At 62.1% G+C, this 22,601-nt stretch overlaps 1 protein-coding gene across 1 annotated transcript in view; it reads left to right on the top strand.

Moving 5' to 3' along the window:
• Nucleotides 1–20,511, top strand: part of CCDC187 (coiled-coil domain containing 187) — a 54,089-nt gene extending 33,578 nt beyond the window's left edge. Inside the window, exons 13-26 of the mRNA XM_036854200.1 lie at nucleotides 44–156; nucleotides 5,327–5,379; nucleotides 5,695–5,760; nucleotides 6,156–6,231; nucleotides 9,694–9,779; nucleotides 10,463–10,590; nucleotides 11,436–11,523; nucleotides 12,602–12,748; nucleotides 13,731–13,903; nucleotides 16,376–16,539; nucleotides 17,195–17,334; nucleotides 17,678–17,796; nucleotides 18,311–18,387; nucleotides 18,644–20,511. Coding sequence (XP_036710095.1) covers nucleotides 44–156; nucleotides 5,327–5,379; nucleotides 5,695–5,760; nucleotides 6,156–6,231; nucleotides 9,694–9,779; nucleotides 10,463–10,590; nucleotides 11,436–11,523; nucleotides 12,602–12,748; nucleotides 13,731–13,903; nucleotides 16,376–16,539; nucleotides 17,195–17,334; nucleotides 17,678–17,796; nucleotides 18,311–18,387; nucleotides 18,644–20,511 — 3,298 coding nt within the window. The remainder of the gene's footprint in view (nucleotides 1–43; nucleotides 157–5,326; nucleotides 5,380–5,694; nucleotides 5,761–6,155; nucleotides 6,232–9,693; nucleotides 9,780–10,462; nucleotides 10,591–11,435; nucleotides 11,524–12,601; nucleotides 12,749–13,730; nucleotides 13,904–16,375; nucleotides 16,540–17,194; nucleotides 17,335–17,677; nucleotides 17,797–18,310; nucleotides 18,388–18,643) is intronic.
• Nucleotides 20,512–22,601: the final 2,090 nt, after the last annotated feature.

Raw genomic sequence — 22,601 nt, 5'->3', positions numbered from 1 at the left:
TCGAGGGTGTTCGCTGCTCACACAGGTGTTTGTGTGTCCCCAGCTCACTCGGGGCGCCAGCCACGCCAGACCCCCGCTGCGGCTCCCTGCGGCTGGAAGAGATGCGGTCGGCCGGACGGGCGGGCTTGGTCGCGCCCTGGACCCTCCGGAGCTGTGGTAAGGGCGAGCCTGTGGACAGGCCCTGGGCTGGCTGGTCAGGTGGCCAGGGAGGTCCGCTGGGGACCCCCTCCACTGCCTGACGCTCGGCACGGTTCTGCGGGTGTAGAAAGATGCTTTTCTATGTGGATAGCACCCACGCATCAGTATTAAAGTTTTTTGGAGGCTTTCAGGGCCCAGCCGCTTGCTATGTGCTCTTGCCATGCTTCTGTTGTGACTGTTTGCTCCCTCGAGAGTCAATGGCTTGTTTCATCAACAGCTCTGCTCCCGGGGCCCAGCCTTCTGCCTTCGCTTTTGAGCCGAAGGGTTTCTCCCCCGTTACAGCTGAGGAGGCTGGCCCAGGGCCCCAGGGCTGGTGCACAGCCAGGGCCGGGGGGGGCGGTGCTCCTGCCTGGTGCCCTCCTGGGTTCGGGCCTTCTTCGTGGCAGCAGGCTGGGCCTAAGCCCCAGCGTGTGCGGAGTGGGGCGTGGGCTGGACTGTGGGATGCCCTGTCCAGTGGGGGCTCAGGGCGGGGGCAGCTGGAGGGCCCTGGCACGGCGCTGGGGACCGAGCACTACTCTGAAAGGCCTGGGATGTGATTTGCTGTTTAAGCCTCATTTTTCAGTTGGTTTTCTTCAAAAGTTTTAAGAGCGGGAATAAAACGTGCTCACGCCTGTCTGTAGGAGAATCGGGCACTGCAGGTGCGTTCGGAACAAAGCCCCACCCCCTGCCCCGCTCGGGAGCAGCCCCAGATAAAACCTGCACCTCCGTATGGGGCCGGCTGGAGTCGCCCATCTCACAAGGGGGGCAGTGAGGCGTGTGGGGTCAGTGGCCTGCGAAAGGCCCGGGGGCAGTTAGAAGCCCCGGGTTTCCCCCTGGTGTCTGGGCGAGGGGACGGGAGGGGAGGGAGGAATTTCAGCCCTGGGCTCTGGCGTCCCACATACCTGGGTCGCAGCACGGGGTGTGGCAGACCCCTCGAGGACGAGCAGCTTCCCAAGGGGCTGCCCGGCAGCGACCTCCCTGACGGACACCTGCCCCTCCCTGGAAGACAGAGGGCCCTCAGGCCAGGCAGGGCGAGGGGCTGGGGCCAAAGCCCTCAAGGGGCTGCCAAAACCCTCCTGCAGACCAGGCTTCCTCAAGCCCACCGGGGTGGGGCATACGTGTGCTGTTGGACACGTGCACGTGCGTGTGTGTGCGCGCGCGTGTGTATGAGTGTGTGTAGAAGGGGCCCCGAGCCCTCTGAGGCAGGAGGCTCTGTGCCACCGCATCCCCTGCCCGTCGCTCTGGGAGACTCTCCCAGCCTGGGGAGGAGCTGTTGGGGAGCCCCCTGGTTCCTTGGTTCATCCTCCCGGCGCTCACTCAGAACAAGCTCGCTGAGCACCTGCTGAGCCTGGCACTGACCGGGCACCAGGCCCTGCCCTCAAGGTGCCTGCCTTTTGGGGAGGGTGGGGCAGGTGGTCAGAAGACACACACGTGACAACACATAGCACGTCAGGTCCTGGCCAATAAGTGCCCAGGGGGAGAATCTACCCAGAGGAGGGTAGACATTTCCAGCCCCTCCTCGTCCAGGAGGTGCGGCCCAGTGAGGAGCAGTGAGCTGCCTGGGGCGCCCAGGGACGGGCTGGGACCAGGGCTTGGGCTCAGATGCCAGCTCTCTATCCACCCCTCTCCATCCTTCTGGCTGAGCTGGAACCGGGAAACTGGGCACCGCCGTCTATTCCAGAAAGCTGGGAGAGCTCGGGCAACCCTGGCCCCTCTGGACCATCAGCTCCGCCCTGTCTGTAAAATGGCGTAACACAGGGACTCAGGGAGTTAAGACAGAAAGCAGGTGGGCCGAGCACTGCAGTGCCCTTAGCTTTCACTCCTGGTCCCCAGCGCCAGCTCACTCCGTTCTCCCGGGACGCACAGCCCACGTGCGCCCTGTACGCTTGTGTCCACCCACACAGGGTGGGCAGGCGATGCCCAGTGTGGCGGCAGGGAGGTGGTACAGCGCCTTGGGGGACAGGCAGCCCCGCCTGGATGCCATGGTGAGGGCAGAGAAGGGCATCCTCTCAGCATCCCTAAGGGGAAAACCGTCAGTTGCTGGTTGAAAGGACAAAACCCCTGGATGGTGGACCACACATCATGGGTGGGGAAGGTGCAAGCTTTCCCACGATTCACCCCCTCGAGTGGTAGCCTGGGTACCAGGGCAAGGGCAAACGAAAACTGAGGTCAGCAGCCCCTTTGTGCAGAGCTGCCCTTTCCCCAGGGGTACCTCTTGTCCGGGCAAGGGGCTGGGCCATAGCCCTCCTGAGAAAGGAGCGGCCTGGTGGGAGGGTGCCCGGCTGGCCACCAGGGGGTCCACCCCCCCCCCTCGCTGTGCCCTCCAGGGAAAAGAGACAGGGCAGAGCGCTCCCTCCCCACCCTGCCGCCTCCCACGAGGACGAGGACGTCCTCCAGGAGCCTCTGAGGTCTGTGTGGGTGGAGCTGTCGGCCAGGCCCCATCCCCCCATGACCCCCAGAAGGCCCAGGGCCCGATCTTCCAGAAAAAACAGCTGCTCTCCCAGTTCTGCCTGCAGGGAGGCGGGGAGGTAGCTGGACAACGGGCTCTCAGCTCTCAGTCCCTCCCGCGTGAAGGGGCGGAGCCCCAGCTGCCCTCACGCTGTCCTCTGGACAGCGCTGGGCAGCTCCCCTCTCAGTGCATTTGTGGACTGAAATTCTCTGACAGCGGTTCTTTATCCTGAGGCTGCAGGCAGCCCCAAAGAATTATCTGAAATCTGAGCTGCTCCTGCCTGGAGTGGCTGAGAGCAGGATCTCAGGAGCCCGGACAGCCAAGCAGTGAGCACAGGCCAGGGTGCCTGCGCAGCGCTCCCGCCAGACGCCTCCTCCAGGAAGCCTCCCAGATAGCACTTGGGCTGGGTCAGGTGCTGCTGCTCGGCGTGCCTGGTGGGAGTGAGACTCGTGTTTGTGCCTCTGTCTCTGTGGCCCACAGGAACTTGAGAGTCTGGCTTTCGTGGCAGCTCCGGCTCCTGGCACAGTGCCTGCCAGGCCGGGAGTACTTGGGGAATATTTGCTGAAAGCATGAATGACCTCCTGAGGGCCCCTGGGCCCGGCGCTGCGTGTCACACACGACGTCTCATTGGTCTCGCACTACCTCGGGGCAGGTCCCGTCCTCATGCCCACATTCACGGAGGAGGAACCCAGCGCTCGGAGAAGCACCCATCACCACCCGCCAGCAAACGGCAGAGCAGGGATTCGAGCCCAGATGAGTCGGCCAGGCTCCGGCTTTCACCACGGGCGGCAGTGTGTCCCATAGAACTTTCTCCGATGAGAGAAATGGTCTCAATTCTGGGCTCTCCGACATGGTGCCCACCAGCCACGTGTGGCTGTGAAGCCACTGGGATGTGGCTGTGAAGCCACTGGGACGTGGCCAGTACCACTGAAGGTGGAATTTTACATTTTTGTTTCCTTTGAGTTTAAATGTAAGCAGCGCGGGCAGCTGCCGGCTGTGGTCGGACAGGGAGGCTCCGGCCCTCAGACACGGCGGCCTCACACCCAGGCGGGGCCCCGTCGGCTTCGTTCTGGTTTGAGGCCGTGGGTCCCCGACCACAGCCCTATAACCGAGAACACGCCTGTCCTCGTCCTCATCCTCATCGCCACGTGTTGAGTGTGTGTTAACCCTCACGGCCACCAGACGCTCTTGGGGGGCAGGTCGTGCTGGATTCTTGGGGCTCCTCCCCGATTGTCGTCAGGAGTTGGGGAGCAAGGCCGGTGCCATCCTCTGCTCAGCAGGGTGACTGCCAGCTGCTTGGCCAGCCAGGGCCGCGCCCACCCCGGGGATGGCTTGCTTTCTCCTGGGTCACAGCTCAGAGCTCAGGGACACGCAGCCCGTGTCTCCCTGGTGACCTGTCGGGGGTGCCAGCCTGGCCACAGATGACCACAAACTCCCCTTTGTGGGCTGAAGCGCTGGGGGCCTCGGGTCTCTGAAGCTCCTGGGGCCCTGGAGGAGGGTCAGTGGGAACTCGGTGGGGGACCGGGCACCTTCTCCGGCTTCACCCTCTCTCAAGGGCCACAGACAAAAGCAAGGGAGGAGTTTTCCCTTCTCGAGGGAACTGCAGCTCAGAACAGACACCTTAAAGGAATTCTGCAAAGTGTCTTCATTTCCCGACGTGGCCAGTCAGCTGGGAGCAGGAGAGAGCACGCCAAGCGTCACGCCGAGTGCTCAGCACGTTAGGGGGCCAGAGCCCCTGCTCCCCGCCCCCCCCCCCCCAGCTCGGTGCTTCAGAGTTTCCTCAGCGGCCGTGGAAACGCCCAGGAGCAGGTGTAGCTGTCGTTCACATCTCTTCGGCCGCTCTAGCGTGGAGAGCTGAGCCACTCTGTTCTGGGAAGGAGGGCACAGTCGGGAGGAAGTTACCCTCTCGGCACACTGGCCAGTGACGACCCAGGAGCTTGTCCAAGAGCCACCAGGAGGGAGTGGCCGTCCTGCGTGCCCTCCTCCGACGGCTGTCACTGGGGTCGGCAGAGAAGATGGAGGGCGGGGCAAGGAAGGAGCCCGCCGGCCGCCCCACCCTCTGACTATAGAGTCACCCCCCACCCCCGCCTTGACCTAGGCAGCCTCCGCAGGGCCAGGATGGGTCCTCGGAGCCACCAAAGGGGAACAGACGCCCTCGGCCGCCCCTGGGGAGCCTGAGGTTTCTGTGCCCGCACTCTGGACAGTCCCAGAGATCCCAGGGAGGCCTTGGGCTGTGACCCTCCGCCTGTGTCACCGCGTACCCGCTGGGCTGTGATCGTAATTAGGGCAACCGTAAGGGCTACCCCTGCTGAGCGGGTGTTAGATCACCTCACTACAGGGATGTCCCCGTGGAGGCTCTGATGGGCTAGCGCTTTGTTCCAGGTCACCCAGCGGATGCGTGTTGAGCTGAGGCCTGTCTGGCAGCGAAGCCTGTGTTCTTGGCCCTGGTCACGTGTCTGCAGACTGGGGTCCCTGCTCCCAGAGGAGTGTGGCCAAGGGTCAGGCAGGGCGAGCCCCTCCGCACCTGGGAGGGTGGGGCGACGCAGCAGCCTCTGTCTCCCTCCCTCGCAGGCTGCAGGCCTGCCCACCCTCCCTGGAGGTGCAGGGAAGGGACCCTCCCCAGCGTGTTTCCCTGCAGGCCCAGCGCTGAGGCTGAGCGAGGGCAGGCCGCTCAGCCGCCCCTTTTCGTGGTTTCTGCAGGTCTGCTGTCCGACGTCCGGCAGAAGTCCCTGAGCTTTCTGGAGTCCCTGAAGGTGTGTCACCTTTAGGCCCCTTCTGTTTGGGCGTTGGCTGAGCGGCAGAGGCCCCAGGCAGGGAACTGTAGAAATTGGAGGGAGGAGAGCCTGGAGAGGGAGAAAGCCCTGGGACTGGCCCAGCCGAGGGGGGAGGCTGCAGGCAGGGGAGCAAGGTGGTGGGCTGGATGGAGGGGTCCTTCGGGGGGACCCTCCGAAAAGGCTCCTGTCCTTGGAGGTGGCACCGCCTGCTCTCTGAGCTGAGGACTTGCCAGGGAGCCGCGGGGGGCAGCAGGTGGGGGGCCCGGGGAGCCTGAGGCTGGGCCCTCCCCGCAGCTAGATGAGTGGAAGCCGGCGCCGGCGCCGGCGCTGGCCCTTGTGGGGCAGCAGGCGGAGCTGGAGGTCTGGGAGACGCAGGAGGCCCTGGGGAGCTGCTCTTGAGAGGTGGGCTGCAAGTCAGCTGGCCGACCCTGCCGGGGCTGCCACAGGCTGGCCCCGCTCCCTGCCAAGCCTGTGGAAGGCTGGCGGCGAGCACGGCTCAGGCTGGGGAGGGCGTGCCGAGGAGGGCAGAGCACAGCTGCCCGCAGAGGCTGGAGGAGAGGCTGAAGAGGACGCCCATTTTACAGCAGAAACAGGACTTTTTATCCACTAGTGTCCTGGGGACCCCTGGCTGGGGTGACAGATGACAGCCTGGGCCTCCCACCTGCCCACGTCCCGGGCTTGTGGGCCCCTGAGCTTCGGGCTCTCCATTGAGCTCAGGAGCTGAGGTGTGAGGGTTCCGGGGGGATCTTCCCCAGAAGGGAAGGGGCCGCATCTCCGAGCCTGCCTCTGCCCAGCCCCCTGGCCCAGCAGCGCCCTGCGAAGGGGAAGATGGTACCCAGCCCCGGCGAGGACAGGATGTGTGTGATCTAGCTGCATGTGACGACCCTTCTGGGAAGTGACTCTTTCTTCTCTGGGTCATTGGTCCAGGGACTGTTCATGGGATGTACTCACAGTACATTTAGGGAGGCCTTCCCAGGAGAGCAACCAAACCCCAGGCAGCATGCGCATGCTTGTGCACGTGTGTGTCTGTGTGTGCACGTGTGTGTCTGTGTGCGCACACCTGGCCCCGTTTCCCTTTCTTCCTTCCCCTTCTGCCTGTTTCCAGCATCCCACCTGCTGAGTAACTGTGGCCGCAGCAGCGGAATGCAGAGCTGTGGTTTCCTTCCCAGGTGTCCATGAAGCCGCACTGCACCCCCCTGCGTCCCATCCCCCAGGTGGTGCTCCAGGCCTGGCCGTGCTCCCTCTGCTGGGCACCTGCCACCCAACCCCCACCCCTGCCATGTCCCAACAGAGAGGCCCGCCGATGGGGCGACCTGCCCACGGCCACGTGGGGAGCGTGGACCTGGGGTTTGAAACTAAGTGTGTCTGATGCCAGAACCGTGTGGTTGACCATCGGGCAGCACTGCCTCCTGCTCGTAAGGGCAAGCACGGCCCACCATCCCCACCCACCCAAACCTGGGGGCAGTGAGCCTGGATGACAGCAAGAAAGCTTTCAGTTAGACACGCAGTGAAACAGCCCAACAGTGGGGCTGTCGCCGAGTAAGGAAGAGTGCGGGTGGGTCGTCTGCCCTGCTCTGGGACAGAGGGGGTCTCAGCTCCTCCGGCCCGGCTCTGGGACAGACCTGCAGGGTGGCCGTCACCATCTCCCCCAGGTCCTGGTTACAGCCTGTCTCTGCCCCTTGGGGAACAGGCAACCCCACACTCTTCCCAGGTTTGCCGATACGCCCACCTCCATCCCTCTGAGAGGTTTTCCTTGAGGCCTCTCAAGTGCTGGCCCCATGAATATCCGGCTCAGCTCCCCTTACTGCATTGTGTGTTGGCAAATAGGGGCCCCTTATATGCAGGTTGTAGGGACAGCGCAGCAAAACCTCTGGGAGTTTGAGCCCTGGCTGAGCCGGTGGGGGCAGACGGTGTGAGCGCACCCCCAGCCGGGCACGTCACTTCCCCGTGAGGCTTTGCTCCTGCGATTGACTTCCAGTTTAATTTCCTCGTGGTCGTATGAGCGTAAATATGTTGAGATGTGGGTCTATCTTGGCGGATGTTCCACGTGCTCTCGAAAAGAAACTCCGGTATTAGGCACATCAACATTTAGGATTGCCCTGCGCTCTTGGTGGACTGATTCCTTTAAAATTCTCTCCTTATGGAGTAACCCTGTCTGTCCCCAGTGACCCGCTCTGCTCTGCAGCCCGCTGTGTCTGCTACTGATCTAGCCTCCCCATCTTCCCCATAACTAGCGCTGGCTGGTCGATCCTTTCCATCCTTCCACTTTTCACTGAGGTGGGGTTCTGTATCTCAGGCGTGTTTCTTGGAGGCAGCACCTAGTTGCATCTTGCCCTTTGTCTTATCCAATCCGGCAATCTCCGCCTTTAAACCGGAATGCTTAGCTATTTCAGTTTAACAGAATTATCAGTATTGTTAGGCTCTGAGTCTATCATCTTGCTATTTTCTTTTGTCTCAACTGTCCTTCTTTTTCTTTCCCCTCTCCTTCCTTTTTTTTGGATTAAACAAGTTTTTTTTCGTTTGTTTTTATAATTCCATTTTCTCTCTGCTGATGGCTTATGAGCTATAACTTACCTTAGTGGTTGCATTAGGATTTACAGTGGTACCTGTGGTCTACCTTCACGTGACATTCCACTGGCTCACCTAGTGTAGGAGGCCCTTACAGCCCTCCATTTCTTTTTTTCTGGACTCTAGGCTATTGTGGTCATGCATTTTACTTTATTTTATAATTGCACAATACATTGTTATTGTTTTAAACACTCAACAATCTTTTAAAATTTATATATCAGTATATTTATCTATATGTATATATACACACACGTATGCATATGCATATGTGTATGTATGTGTATATGTGTGTGTGTATATATATATATATATATATATATATATATATATATATATATATGTATTTTTTCCATTTCTGGTGCTCTTCATTCCTTGCGGTCACCCAGACTTCCACCTCTGGCATCATTTTCCTTCTGCCTGAAGGACCTCCTTTGACACTTCAGGGAGTGCTGGTCTGCTGGAGACAAATTCTTTTGTTACCGAGTCCAGGCTCATACTGCTCACCCCTCAAAAGACAATACTCGAGAGACAAGTGTTGGTAGAAAGGAAAGGCTGTTTCATCCCGAAGGCCAGCAACTGGGGGGAGAAGGCAGACTCATGTCCAAAGGCCAACTCCCCATTGCCTATCAAGGGGCAAGAGCTTTTTTTTTTTTTTTTGGCCACACTGCATGGCATGTGGATCTTACCCAGACCAGGATTGAACCCCGTTCCCCCTGCAGTAGGAGTGCAGAGTCTTAACCACTAGACCGCCAGGGAAATCCCAAAGGGCAAGAGCTTATAAAGGGGAGCTTCAGGGGTAGGCGGAGGGAGGGGGCTACGTGCAGAGCAGCACGGTCAGCTCCAATGATCAGCTTGAAATTAGTCACGTGGTGGTCTCATCAGCATCATCTTGATTGCTTCTTTTTTTTTTTTTTTTTTTTGGCTGCGTTGGGTCCTCGTTGCTCAGCACGGGCCCTCTCTTAGTTGCGGCAAGCAGGGGCCACTCTTCGCTGCGGCGCACGGGCCTCTCACTGCAGTGGCTTCTCTTGTTGTGGAGCACGGGCTCTAGAGCGCAGGCTCAGTAGTTGTGGTGCACGGGCCCAGCTGCTCCGTGGCATGTGGGATCCTCCCACACCAGGGCTCAAACCCGTATCCCCTGCATTGGCAGGCAGATTCTCAACCACTGCGCCACCAGGGAAGCCCTTGATTGTTTTAGGTACAGTTAATCCTCAGTTCCAGGGTCGGTTTGTTCCCATTTCCTTGAGGCCAGTTCTCAGAATTGCGGCAGCTTATGTCCCGGCTACGGCCTGGTCATCATGTAGTTAACTTCTTCCACCCAGCGGGGGTTTCTGTATCTATAAGACAGCTCACAGGATACGGCTCAGAATATGATCTATAGCCCTTGAGGAGGAACTAAAGGTCCTCAACTTTGCTTAATGACTAAACTATTATTATTTTGTCCTGTTTGACTACTTTCCTTTGCTTCCACATTTTCTCACTTCTCTGATTAAATTTATTCTTTGACAAAATTTTTCTACAGACAAAAGGCAGGCCAAGGACATGGCGGGGAAGGACCATAGGGTCCTGCTCTGTTTCATGGCCTCTTGAAGATTTGGCGTGAAGGTTATGTGTGTGTGGAGGGTGGGCATTAGGCAGCCCAGACATCCCAGCTCTGTGAGGTCCTCTTGTAAAAAAAGGCCCCTGGAGCCCCTACGTGACCCGACCACGCCTGCTTTCTGTCCTCAGAGCCTGTGCAGGAACGGAAACCAGACCAGAGCCCCTCCCGGCTGCCCCTGGCCAGGCTCCACCCTTGGGACAACCCCATCCTCCAGGTACAGGAGAGGTCCCTGGGGGAGGGGCACGCAAGTGGGACCCAGTCGTGGCACTGGCACTGGGTATCAGACCCAATCCTCCCTCAAGTGCCTGGGGCCATCAGGCGTTGAGGCCCACCTCTCCTAGAGCCTGCACCCAGGGGCCTCCACTGCAGGTCCTGGGCTGAGGGGGGCTCTCCCTGCCGTGGGTACCACCCACCCTTCCAACTGATATCTGCTCAAGCCCCTTCCTCACGCCTGCGGTGGCAGGTGACGGGCAGGCATTTCAACAGGTGTTTCGGGCTGGGCTGGCCAGGGCAGTGCTGGTTGCACATTTCAGGGAGGGTGGCCCAGCCTTTCCTGACCCTTCTAGAGCACAAACAAGGGCCTGACTTGGGCGCGGGGCCAAGACGATGAGAACCCCGCCCTGCCTTCGGGAGCCAACAGTCGGGAGGCGGGGTGGTACCCTGCCCCGGGAAGGGGGGCGCGACATGGGGAAGAATGAGGCAGCCAGTCCGGGAAGGCTCCCTGGAGGCGGCAGCCTCCTCCCTGGGCTGCGTGCTGCTCCCACTCGGTGAGACTGGTCTCCAAGCGGCCTGGAAGCTCAGAGGTGGTGACGCGGCCGGTCGTCTGCCCCACCGTAGTGGAGCCAGACGAGGCCTCAGGGCCCGGCGCCCGCACAGTTCAGCCACTTCACGCTCCAGATGCTGGAGCAACGCCTGCGGGAAGAAGAGCTGCGCGCGCAGCACCAGGCCGCGCTGCTGCGCCTGCGCGAGAAGGCGCTCGAAGAGAAGACGCGCGCCGAGCTGGCCTGGCTGGAGCATCGGCGAGGGTGAGCGCATGCGCGCCGCGCCGGCCCCGCCCGCGGTCCTCCTCGCCGCGGTACTGGGGCAAAGGGCTGCTGCGTACGGTGATGGGCGTTTCCAGAAAGTTAGACAAGACGGCAAGTACCGAAAAGTAAATACAGAGACAGTAAAACCACCCATAGTCCCACCTCTCTGAAATAATCTCTGCTCATTTTCCAGTCTGTCTTGACAGCTCTTGTTGATGCAAATGCACACATGTCTAGTTAAACAGCATTGGGAATAGACGCACATATTGTTTGTAACTTGAGTTTTCGTAGAGGTAACACAATCGCCCTAGCCGGCCCCTATAAGCTGGACCTCCGGGGGTGTCTCCAACTTTGTGTCGTGAGATGTGAACATCCCAGAGGCGATTTCCTTAAGGTAGATTCCTGGAAGTGGAATTGTTGTCAATGAGAAAGCATTTCTTAAAGCTTCTTGATATTCCCGTGTTGGTCTCCGAATAGGTCCTTCCGGTTAAGATCACCGGCAGTTTACGGTCATGCCGGGCTGTGGGTCTTCTATTCCATGATGGCTGCCCCCTCCATCCCCATCCTCTGGCTGGGCGGGGGCACCAGGGTGGGAGGCACTGCCCTCCCTTCCTCTCTCAGGCCCAAAGGTGGTCGTGAGGGGTGGGAAGACTGACAGCCTGGGCTGGGGCCCTCAGACCACCCGGGGCTCCCCACCTGCCCACGCACGGCCGCTTCCTCCCAGTGCCCTGCTGTGGGAAGAGGGCATGCCAGGTCCACCTGGACCGCCAGACCTCGCCAGGCCTGCGGTTTTCACACCTGCTTGCTGGACCCAAGGTCAGCAGTCAGTCCATCTCCTCTCCCAGGTATCTGAATAGCACCGGCAGCTATGCAGCGCTGATGGCCTCGGCGGAGAAGCAGCACCAGGCCCTCGGCAACCTTGAGCGGGAGCTGGTAAGGGCTGGATCCACCCGGGCCAACACCGAGGGGGGTCCCGCTGCCCTACTGGGGCTGGGAACGTGAGCACAGCGGCTGGGCCTCTCCAAGCCTCATTATGGGAAATCTGCAGCAGTGTGTGTTTCGTGGGGCTGCGGGAGGGTCTGGCACAGCCAGCACTGACCCGGCTGCGTGTGCCTGACCTCAGAGGGGATTCCCAGCTGCTCTGAGCCCGGTTTCCTCAACTGGAAAATGGGGTCAGGGGCCACTGCACTGGTGTCCTTTACTTTTGGTTTCCTGACACTCCTTGGGGTGGAGGCTGGTGGTCATGGTCTTTATACAGATGAAGAAACTGGGGCTGGGGCTGGCCTTGCTTGGGGACCCTCAGCTGGGAAGTGAGGGGTGGTGGTGGACTTGACCTCCATCCTAGATGGCCTGTGTGGACAGGGGAGGTGGGGTGGTAGGCGTGGGGCCTTCCAGGCAGAGGGGGCAATGGGAGGAGGGCAGGGAACTGCAAAGGGGCTCAGAAGGGGTCCAGTTATCAAATGAGGTGGTGACCCTGGGGTCCTGTGTTGCAGGAGGAGACACTGGTGGACTCGGTCTGGGCCCCTGGCCACTGGGGCGAGGGACCCAGCCCTGCTGAGCCTCAGTTTCCTCCTGTGACCTGTGACGGCTGTCACCTCCCACGGGGGGCGTGCTCCTGGCAGGGAGGTTCTGCCGAGGAGTGTGCTGTCAGAGACACAGCAGGGGCGAGTCAGGGACGGTTTAGCAAAGGGACAGAGCCCAGCACCTGGCGAGGGAGGGCTGTAGGGGTTAGGGCAGGGGTGCAGCCAGCCTGTGCCAGCCTCGCTTGGGGGCGCCCGGGGAACACCTGCCTTCCCTCCTGCCGGAGTCTCCTGTTGGCCAAACCCAAGAGAGGGCCAAAGTGCGTGGGGCCTCCTGGCTGAGCAGGGTGAGAAGGGCAGGGGCATCTGGAGAGGCACAGGGAGGGTCCCCGCACAGCGCCAGAGCCCGGCTTTCCCCCCGACACTCCTCCCCGTCCAGCATGTGCCGGGCCGGGGGGTCATGCTGCCGTTTTCTCCTCCGGTGGGTTCAGAGGGAGATCCGGTACCTGCGGAACATCCAGCTGTTCTCCCGCCAAGAGAAGAAGCTTCTCCTGCAGCATCAGAAGGACGTCCCCTCCTTGCAGAGGTCCACGGCCCTCTTGCGGCAGGAGCTTCAGGCCCCGAGCAGGCTGCCTCAGGTGGGTGCTCTCACCTGGCCTGGGGGCTCGGCCCCTGGCCAGGAAACGCTTGTCACCCGGCTGCTTTGTGGGAATGTGCGAGTCCCTTGTAAAAACATCCGCGACCCAGAGTGGAAAGGGACTCTGGAGGGGTCAGGGGGAGGGCGGGAGGGGCGGCAAAGCGGGTTTCCTGAACTAGGCGGCCCTGGCCGGGCCCTGGAGGAGGAACCAGACCCCCAGTGGTTGGAAGGTGCTCCAGGCCCGGAGGTGGGGGGGCCCGGGGGGAAGGGGGGTGGTGAGGCTGGAGCGGGGGCGGGGCCAGGGCTTTACTCAGCACCTGGGGGCAGTGGTGGAGGAGGGGGCCGTGCAGACTGGTAGGGGGCCGAGGCAGGAAAGAGCATGGCCTGGGCCCCTCGGAGAGGCCAGCCCCTTGGGAGCCCTGAGCAGCAAGGGCGTCCTGGCTCCTGCTGCCCATTCCTGCCGCTGTCGCGTGAAGGAGGCTGTGTGGACGCAGGTCGGGTGCCTGTCCCCAGGCTGAGCATCTGTCCTGTAAGTTAGGGATGCCGACGGTCTCACCTGGCGGGGGAGGGTGGAGTGGGCTGGGTTCTGTGAAGCAGCTGGGGTAGGTTAGCAGTTGCGCTGTTAACTTGCACGGATGACTGCCAAATCGGGGTGCTGCCTGCCCCAGGACAGCCTGCAGGAGGGGGCCCCAGGGCTGCCGGATTCCACAGCCCCGCTTCCGGCTCCAGCTCAGGGACCTGGGCGTCCGCAGGCAAGGACCCCCCAGCTCTGGGCCTCGTGTCTGCACCTGACGGGGACCGTTAGCAACAGGGTGTGGGGCTCCTGCGAGTCAAGGACCCCCTGTTCCAGCCTGGTGCCCACTCTCGGAAGTGCGCTGACAACCGTGCCCCCGGCCGCCCTGCCCCGCCTGCTGCCCGTGAAGCCTGCCTCCCGCTTTTCCTAAGAGGAGATGGGCCAGCTCGCTCTGTGCTGTTTCTCATAGAGTTCCAGCCCCGAAGTCAAGGCCGCTCGGGAGGAGGGCCCTGGGACAAGCCAGCAGCCGGAGGGGCCCGCCCAGGCCTCCTCGCGCCCCCCGCGCCCCCCGACACCGCACAGGCCTGGCAGCCCTGGCAGCCACCGCCCCCGGAGGAGCCCCGAGAACCCGCAAGTCCCGCAGTGAGTGGTCGGGGGCAGCCCTGGTCCTGGTGCTCGCCATTAAAAGCCTTTCCTGTGCTGCGTGGCCACTGTGTCACGGCCGCTGGGCCCTGCGCACCTGGCCCTGCCAAGGGGAGGAGGGGCAGGGGCACTGGGGGCACCGGGGGGCCCTGGCTCTGCTGGCCGGCCCTCAGGGCTGTGGGCAGAGGCCAGAGCGGCCCTGACCCAGTGGGAGGAGCACAGGCAGATTCTGGCACAGTCCCAGCTGTGCCACTGGCCCAGGTGTGTCCTCCCCTCTCTGAGCCCGTTTCCTCATCTGCTGAATGGGGACAGGGGTGCCACCATCCCCGGGCTGCTGTAGGGCACAGTGAGACAGAGCAGATAGACCGGCCTAGCTGGAGGACAGAGGGTGGTGCATGTGTGGCCACCCAGCTGCTGGACACGCCCCTTCGAGACCGGCGTGGGCTGCTCTCCCGGCCGGGACGGCTTGGCCTTCTCCCGCAGGCCTGGCCTCGGGGCTACTGGCCCCGGTTTGCAGCAGAAGAGCCTCTCCTGGCAGATGAGAGGGGCCCGGCCCAGGCTCGGTCATCTGGGGCAGGGGCCGGGGGTCCTGGTGTGGGCGGAAGCAGAGCTGCTTTTGCCATCAAGAGTTTCCTGATGACCCCGTAGTGGCACCACCTCCTTCCCTTCCATCTTAATTAAAATGGCCCCGGGAGGCCCTTTTTCCTCCTAGCAAGCTTCGAAGTCCCCCAGGGCTGGCCGCCTGCCAGACTCTAATCTGAGCACTGCCCACCCGAAGCGACAACCTGGGGTTGAGGACACAGAAGGCAGCCTCCATCCTGGAAAGGGGCTCGTCCCCCAAGAGTGGCCTTTTCAGGGACCACACTAGCCCTTGGAGGCGCCACTGCTGTCCAGCGACCCCCTTCCAACACGGGGGGTCCGTTTTCATGCCTCCCCCAAGAAAGGGGGTCACCGCCCAGTCAGCCCCCGGCCCGAGCTGCACTCTGCCGCCCTCTGAGAGTGCTTCCATGCATTGATCTACAATTCACGTTGCTATTGATCGCCCACCCCAGGAATCTCTGAAAGGCTTCCCTGGACTGACTGGACCCTCTTGGTACCCGAGAGTTAGTTTGTAGCACTGGGCGGGGAGGGCCGCTCGCCCCGAGGTTGGTGGGCGGGGACCCGCGGTCAAGGTCGTGGGGTACCCGCCTCCTACGCTCTTCTCATCACACCAGTGATGCAAGTCAGAAAGGAGAGAAAAACTGTGTATTTACCGAGAGGCTTCAGAGCACCTGGAACCCACCACGAGAGGGTGACTTTATGTTCCCGGGAGGTCCTGTGACACGGAGGAACAAGGAACGGGTGTAGTTCATTCTTTCGTTCCTTCAAGAGAAGCTCAATGGGGCTCCGAGCGGGTCGGGCCAGGGTGCATCCATGAACCAGCGCTTGTGGGGCCCCTCCCCTCCCCAGCCCCCCAGGTGCCCTCGGCTCCCGGCCTGAGACCCCGGGTGTGTGCGGGGAGGGTTGGGGGAAGGGTGATAAGCCTTTAAGAGGGCAGGGGGCAGGGCCTCTCATTCCGGTTCTCCTCGGCCTGGTTCTGGGCCCGGGCACAGCCCCTTCTCTTCCTCTGCATCCTTGCTCCGGGGGGCCAGGCGGGCCCGGGTGAGGCCCTGCGTCTGGACACACTGGGGCTGACAGGTGCCCACTAGGTGCTACCCCAGCGAGGCTGGAGCTCTGGCCCCTGAGCCGTCTCCTCCTTCAAAGACCCGAGACACGGCTTCTCGGCTCTGAGATGGCCCTCAGCCCGCACTCCCCTGTCCACACCCTGACATGAGTGTGAATCCCAGGGGGAACTCTCAGGGCCACCCTGGGGAGAGCAGCGAGCGGTGTCCAGTTGCGGCATGTGCCTGGGGAGAAAGGGAACAGAAGGAACGCCCAGCTGCACCTGAGAGAGCTGCGGAATGTTCTAGAACAGGCCTCCCTAGGGGCATGACCTTAAATCCAGGAGGAATGAGGAGACCTGGCAGCCCTGCTCCCCAGCCCCCTCCTTGAGGCTGTGACGGGGTGGTTTCTTGCTGCCCGTCTGTGTGCCCAGAGCTCAGGTGGGACCAGCAGGCACACGCGGTGCTGGCCCTCGGGCCAGCGGTCGGGCTCCACGCAGAAGTCCTAAGGGGGCCGGGGTCTGCCCTGCCCTGTGCTGGGGCACAGACGGAGTCTCCCTCCCACCACGCCCCGTGACATGCCCGCGCCTCGACACCCCAGCAGTGGCCCCATTTGGGGGTGTGGGCCCTGCTTGGGAAGTGGCCGGGCAGGGAGGGGCCAGGACCCATCTTCCTTCGCCCCTGTGCTGACTGCTCGGCCTCCGGCCGCAGCTGTCCCCTGGATGTGACGTGTTGTTCCACTTGTGGAACGTTCTGGTCAGGGCTGGTCACCCGGGGGTGGGGGCAGTGCAGCCTGGGTGGGCAGTTACCACCACCTGGCACTGCCTTGCAGCCTACTCACCGAGCAGGAGGTCAGGACACCCCCCTGGGCAGCTTCGGCTGAGGACGGTCACCTGCAGCCTCCGAGGCTGGCGTGGGGAGAGGACACACCCGTGGGCAGCGGCCGGCCTGACGCTGGAGGCCAGCTGGCGGAGAGCCACGGCCACATGGGCCAAGGTAACCAGGCAGGGCAGCAGCAGTGGCAGCCGAGGACAGATGCCACCCCCTCGGTGGGCCCCGGCAGCTCGCGGCAGCATCAGGCTCAGGGTCAGACAGACCTGCGTCCTGGTGGGCCTGGCCCGAGCTGCGTGATGGGGGCGACCCCGGCCTCTCTGCCCCTGTGTCTGAGCGCACAGGGCCCTGCAGGAGGGCCACCCGAGCACACCTCGGCCAACGTTTTCAGACAGTGGGGGCGGGCTGTGGGCGGGCTGTGGGCGGGTGAGGCCACCCAGACCGGGCGCTACTGCTCCCAGTGGGTACGACTGCTCGGAACAGCCGGCTGGGCTGTGGACTGTTGTCAGGCTGGTCCCCCGGCCCACAGACCTGCCCAAGAACACACCAGAAAAACTAACATAAAGAGGGCCCTACATTTTAAATGATGTTTCTAAAGCTTTTCCTGGGTCCTCACATCCGTAACTATCCAACAAGAGGGTAATTTTAGGAGCAGGTAACCACGTGTTTTTCTGTCCTCACTCTAACCAAACACAAGCAGGTGTTGTGGCTGTTTTGAACTTTAAGGCTGTTTTCCCGTGGCTTCAGAATTCCGGGACCCCGTGTCCTCTGCGTCCTGCGTTCTGCGCCTGTCGGCGCTGACAGCCTCTGTGCCTCCTAGGAGACCCCCAGACCAAGCCCAGCCCCCAGCCAGCAGGGGAGAAGACCCGGGCTCCTACAGGAAGCCGAGCATCAAACTTCCAGGGCCAGAGCCGACACTCACCAAGCGCAGGGGGTCCCCTCAGCCCCCGGGAAGCCAGTGTGAGTCTAGGCTTGGCCCTGCGCTCACCACAGGCTGGTGGGGACCTGGCCTTGCTCTGCTGGGCCCTCCCATGTGCCTTCGGGTGGGGGGGGGGCGTGTTGTCGCCTCGTCCATCAGGTGAAAGTGTTGACCCTTTCCAGCTGGATCTGTCCGTTGACGGGTCTTTGGAGCTCACTGGAAGGAGCGGTGTCTGATGAGTGGGGGTCTCCGTGGCCCTCTGTGGGGGTCGGCCTGTGTTCCTTACTGTGGTCACAAGAGCACAGGGGCTCTGTCCACAGCTACGGGACACGGACTGATGTCCAGCAGAGGGGGCCACACCCTGACCATGGCATTTCTCCAAAGTGTTTCCAGCAGGTGGTTGAAGGCAGCGGGAGCCGAGCTGGGTCAGAACTGGGGTTGGGCTTTGCCAGCAGCCCCGTGGAGGAGCCCGTCACCGTGGAAAGCTGCTCAGGGGAGCAGAGGTGTGAGGCCTGGCGGGCTGCTAGGGCTGGTGGGGCCCTGGGGCCTGGAGACGGTTTGGCCAGAACATCCTGCCCTCTTGCCGAGAGACCCTCACTCCCTGCTGGTGCCCCTCGTGCTGGGCTAGGCCCACCGTGCACCCCAGCCCACGCCCACGTTCTCTCGAATCTGACCCCCCCTTTGGAAACAAAGATGCCACCTGATGAATCGGCCCAAGATCCTGGGTGGGGGCAGTATGAGGGGTCCCTCCAGGGAGCACTGCTTCTGAGTCTCTCAGATGGTGACTCCTCAGCTACCTGACCCAGTGGGGACTGAGGCCCCCCTGAAGACAGGTCCCACTCAGGGAGCCCTGGCCTCTGACGGTCACCTCCTTCTGGGGGCAGACGGCTGGCAGGCAGGTTTTTCAAGCATCTGCGGTAGCTGAAGGCCCCTGCGGAGACTCTGGGCCCTGGGGAGGAGGCTGGAAGACGGGGCTCCCTCCTGGGGACCCCCCAGGACGTCATGATGCGCTTGCAGGGTAGAGACCAGTTGGCAGGAGGACCCCTGTGCCCCTTCCTCCCACCAGAAAGCTGCCCAGCTGACCGCCTCTCCAGGTGACGCCCCTGCCCCTTGCATGAGGACCAGTCCCCACGTAAGGGGACCAGCTTCTCAGTCGGAGCCAGCCTGCTCCTACAGCCCCCGCCTCCCCACTGTTTGGACACTCTGCCTCTGCCGGGTTTTTTGGTTTTGATCCACTGGTCTAGGGTCTGTGAGGTGTGGGCCCTGCCCTTCCCAGTGTTGGGGGGATGTCCTCAGCATAAAAGGTGGTGACATGATCCCTGAACTCTCCTCTCTCTGCAGCAGCTGCAGCAGCCAAGGTGGTGGCACCCCCCGCCCAGCACGAGGGCAGCCCCCTGGCCCAGCTCACGGAACCCTTGGACCTGGGCTCCGAGTCTGAGTCTGGTCCCAGCACTTGCTCGGGGTCTTCGGGGTCTTCGGCACGGTCCCCCACCCCCTGCTCAGGGAGCAGCCCGTCGTGTCCTTCCCTCCAGGAGTTTCAGAAAGCATCCGCCATCCTGGTCCAGCTTTCCGAGAGCTCCGTCTCCTTGTCGGATGGGGAAGCCGGGGACACCCCGGGCGCAGACCTCAGCCGGTCTGGGGGGCTCTCTGCTGGAGGCTCCTGGGGGTTCCACTGGGGCGGAGGGCCGGAGACCTGGGAGGGGCTGAAGGGCAGCGGGGCCGTTTCCCTGCGGGGCTCCTGCGCTGGGGCGGGCGGCCCGGAGCCAGCACGGGGGCTCCCCAACACCCCGTCTCCGCGGTCGGGCTCAGAGCTGTCCGAGGCATCCAGCGAGGTCTGGGACCCGGAGGGCCTGAGGGAGCCTGGTGCCGGTGCTGGACTAGCCCCAGGGTGCTGCTTGCCCACAGGGGGCTCATCCCACCTGGAACACGCTGGGGGGCCCCTTGTCCTGCCTCCCTTCTTGGGCCCAGGGGAGGGGCAGGAAGATTCTGGAACCAGTGGGAGCCCGACTAGTGGATCAAACGCAGGAAAAGCCAAAGGGAGGTCCCCAGAGGCTGCCAACCCGACATTCCCATCCCAAACCTCTTCCTCTGGTGACTTACACTTGTCCCTTTCCTTTCCTTCGGGGACCTCGGCCTCTGAAGGGGTAGAGTTTGGCCAAAGAGGAGAGACGGGGCCTCCACTGGCCTCAGCTGGCTGCCCGGAGGGGCCCTGGGGTGCCCGCCCGAGTCCATCCACTGACGGGAAACCCCTACAGGCCCCATCTGAGCCTGAGGTCCCGGGGAGCCCACGGGCTCCTCCTGGGGCCCCCGGTGGGCTGGCAGCCCAGACAGCCGAGAGCCGGGCACCTGGGTGTGGGGAGAGCAGAGCCCCCTCTGTCCTGGAGGAAGCCTGCCCTCCCTTGGCCAGAGGCGTCTTGACTGAGATCCTGTCCCCCGTCCGTGAGGTGCTGTCCTACGGCAGCGCCGACCTCCCGTCCCCCACCCACTGGGACACCCGCCTCCCTCCTCCGCTTCCCATCCTCCCAGCAGATGGTGAGGCCGACCCTGCCAGGGCCCACTCAGAAGACTTCCCTTCCCCGCCGGAAGATGCCGAGTGTCCTGGGGGCTCGTGGCGCACCCCAGGGGAAGACGCCCCTATCATCACGGGAGAGCTGCCCTCCTTGTCTGAGGAGGGCCCGCCTGAGCCACTGTTCCTGGGGCCCCAGGAGGCGGGGGTCTGCCTGGGGGTGGCCGGACAGGGCAGAAGCCTTGGGGACGAATTGGGTGAATCCACTTCTGTTGGGAGGGACCAGGCCATGGGTGGCCGGTGGTCTGAACCGCTCAGCTGGCTAGGGTCCCCCTTGTGTGGGAGCACAGGTGATGCCCCGGGGGGGCTCCCAAGGCTGTCAGCACAGCCCCCAACCCTATCCAGAGTGGCCTGTGTGGCTGGGGACAGTCTGGAAGCTGGGGACCCAGGGCTGTCCGGCTCTGGGCGGGGGGACCCAGCTCCGGGTTTGGGCTCAGGCCTCCGCGCTGACCTCCTGGGTGTGGAGAGAGCCGAGGTGGTGGATCTGGTCTCCACCCAGCTCACCAGAAGGATCCTGTGCAACACGCTGGCTGAGCTCTCAGAGGCGGCCCCGCCAGGCAGCCTGGCAGCGGAGGGGCCAGTGGGTGCCAGTTGTGTCGCCTGGGCTCACACAGCGGCCACTGGGCAGTCGTGGGCAAGACAGGACTTCTGAGAAGACGGGGGGTGGGTGCTCTGGTGACATGACACAGATGTCTGTGATGTTGTGATTGCGTGTGAGGCTGTGTGCACGTGTGAGCATTGGTGGGGGGGGGTGCAGGGCGGCTTCAGGAAGCCTGGACTTGCCCTGGGCAGGGCCACCCTGCAGAGCAGTCACCTGCGGATGGCCACCTGATACAGGCCCATCGATTGGACATAGACTGCAAATTGGCTCTGACCCAGAGAGATTAAGGTAAAAGGATGTGCAGGTGCGTCCGGAGCTGGTTGGCCAAGAAAGGCGCAGAGGTCACGGACTTGAGGGAGACGGTCCCAAGGAGCCGGGCAAGGAGCAGCTCCCACGGATGAACTTGGAGGCCATGTGCCAGGACAGGGTGCCGTGGGCCTCAGCAAAGGCCAAGAGAGAGGCTTTGGTGGGTCGGGGAGGCCAGGTGCTGAGTCTGGGGTCACGCCTGCACTGACACGCACCTCAGCTTTGCCTCATTGGGAAACCATCCATGGAGATGTTTGCCTGCTTCTGACTTATGAAGGCCAAGGGCCTGGTGCCTCCATGGTGTCCAGCCAGTAACTTGGGGCTGGGAGATCAGTGTGTGTCCCCTGTGTGCAGATCAGAGGAGGTGGCAGCTCAGGGGCAGAAGGTCACTGCACCTGTGGCCAGCCAACCCTCCGGCCCGTCCTCTGGGGGTGGGTGGGCCCCGGCCTCCCCGAGGGTGCTCAGGACGCCTCGTGGAAGAAACAAAAGCCCGTCGCCCAGCTGGCCATCGAATGAGCCCTCTGCGACGCAGCAAGGCCCCGGAGGGTTCCAAGGGCTTCGGCGCGTGGGCCCCTGCGCGAGGTGCTCCTACAGGGACGTCCCTCGGGCCACACGGGCCTCCAGGTGTCCCCTGACAAGAGTGCCTGCCTCTCTCAGCACGAGACTCGGGCAGGCGTCCGGGAAGTTAATGTTGATTCAAGCATAAAGATGATTTCCTGTGGGAAGGAAGTGGGGAGAGGCTGAGCTAGGAGGACAAGGCGAGACCGCTGGGTGCAGGCCCTCGGGGACGGGGGCCTCAGTAGGCCGGGCACAGACTCGGACAGTGGCCGGCCCTGGTATCCTGTCTGCCAGTTCCCTGAGTGTTGTCTGCAGCCACAGTGGGGGCCTGTGCCCCGCCTTCCCCAGGATGAGCAGAAAGCTGGATAGTGTGTGTGTTGGTTCTAACGTGAGAGCACATCTGAGCTTGTGCTCCAGGGAATTCACTAGAAACCAATGCAGTATCTTCTCAACATACTTGTCCTGATGGGGGTCTCTCATTTCAGTATTTTCAATATTTTTGACCTGGGTTGTATCGTCTGTGCACTTGGAAAAGTAGCTTTTCAATGAGCCCAACAATCAGTTCTTTTATAAAGGGAAGCAGCTTTCAGATCTGCTTCTAACTTCTGAGGTGGTTAGGATTTCTTGAGATGGGGCTCACTTACACTGTGCTTGGATCTCTTGAAAGTTACTTCCAATGTCCTGCAGCAATCTCTCTGCCTGTCTGTCATCTATATCAACGATCACTCATCTATCATCTATTTAGTTATCTATCATCTATCATTTATGTCATCTATCAGTCGTCTACCTATACCAACTATATCTATCATCCATCCATCCTCCATCTACAATTCTCTAATTGGAAAATACCTGCTTGACAGGGAATCAAGCAAACGGTGTGTTGGCTTAAAATGTCCTGCTGCTGACCTAGCTTAAGGAGAGGAACTCATTCACTTAACTACGTTTATGGACCCTGGGGAGAACCAGACTTTCATAGGCTTGTAGTTTTGAGTGGGCGGCATCTCCAAAGCTGGTCTGGCAAAGCTCCCAGGGGCTGCCTCTCAGACCCCATAGAATACTGCAGGGTCCCTGCGTGAAGGCAGGAGCCCCCTACAGCCCTTCGCCAGGCTCCAGCCTCTGGGGCAGACTCTCAGATCTGGGTGGACCAGCTCACCAGCCCAGCCTCCGTCATACCTCCAACTCACCGAGAACAGGGTCACGGTCCCGGGAAGCACCAGCTACGAGAGTTCATGTTGATTTCCCCCCCGATATTCCCAAGCCCACCTTAGAGAACAGAA

Source organism: Balaenoptera musculus, chromosome 6, assembly GCF_009873245.2.
Source record: "Balaenoptera musculus isolate JJ_BM4_2016_0621 chromosome 6, mBalMus1.pri.v3, whole genome shotgun sequence".
NCBI lineage: Eukaryota > Metazoa > Chordata > Mammalia > Artiodactyla > Balaenopteridae > Balaenoptera > Balaenoptera musculus.
The sequence above is the reverse complement of the archived record's forward strand: the minus strand, read 5'-3'. Positions and strand labels throughout refer to the sequence as shown.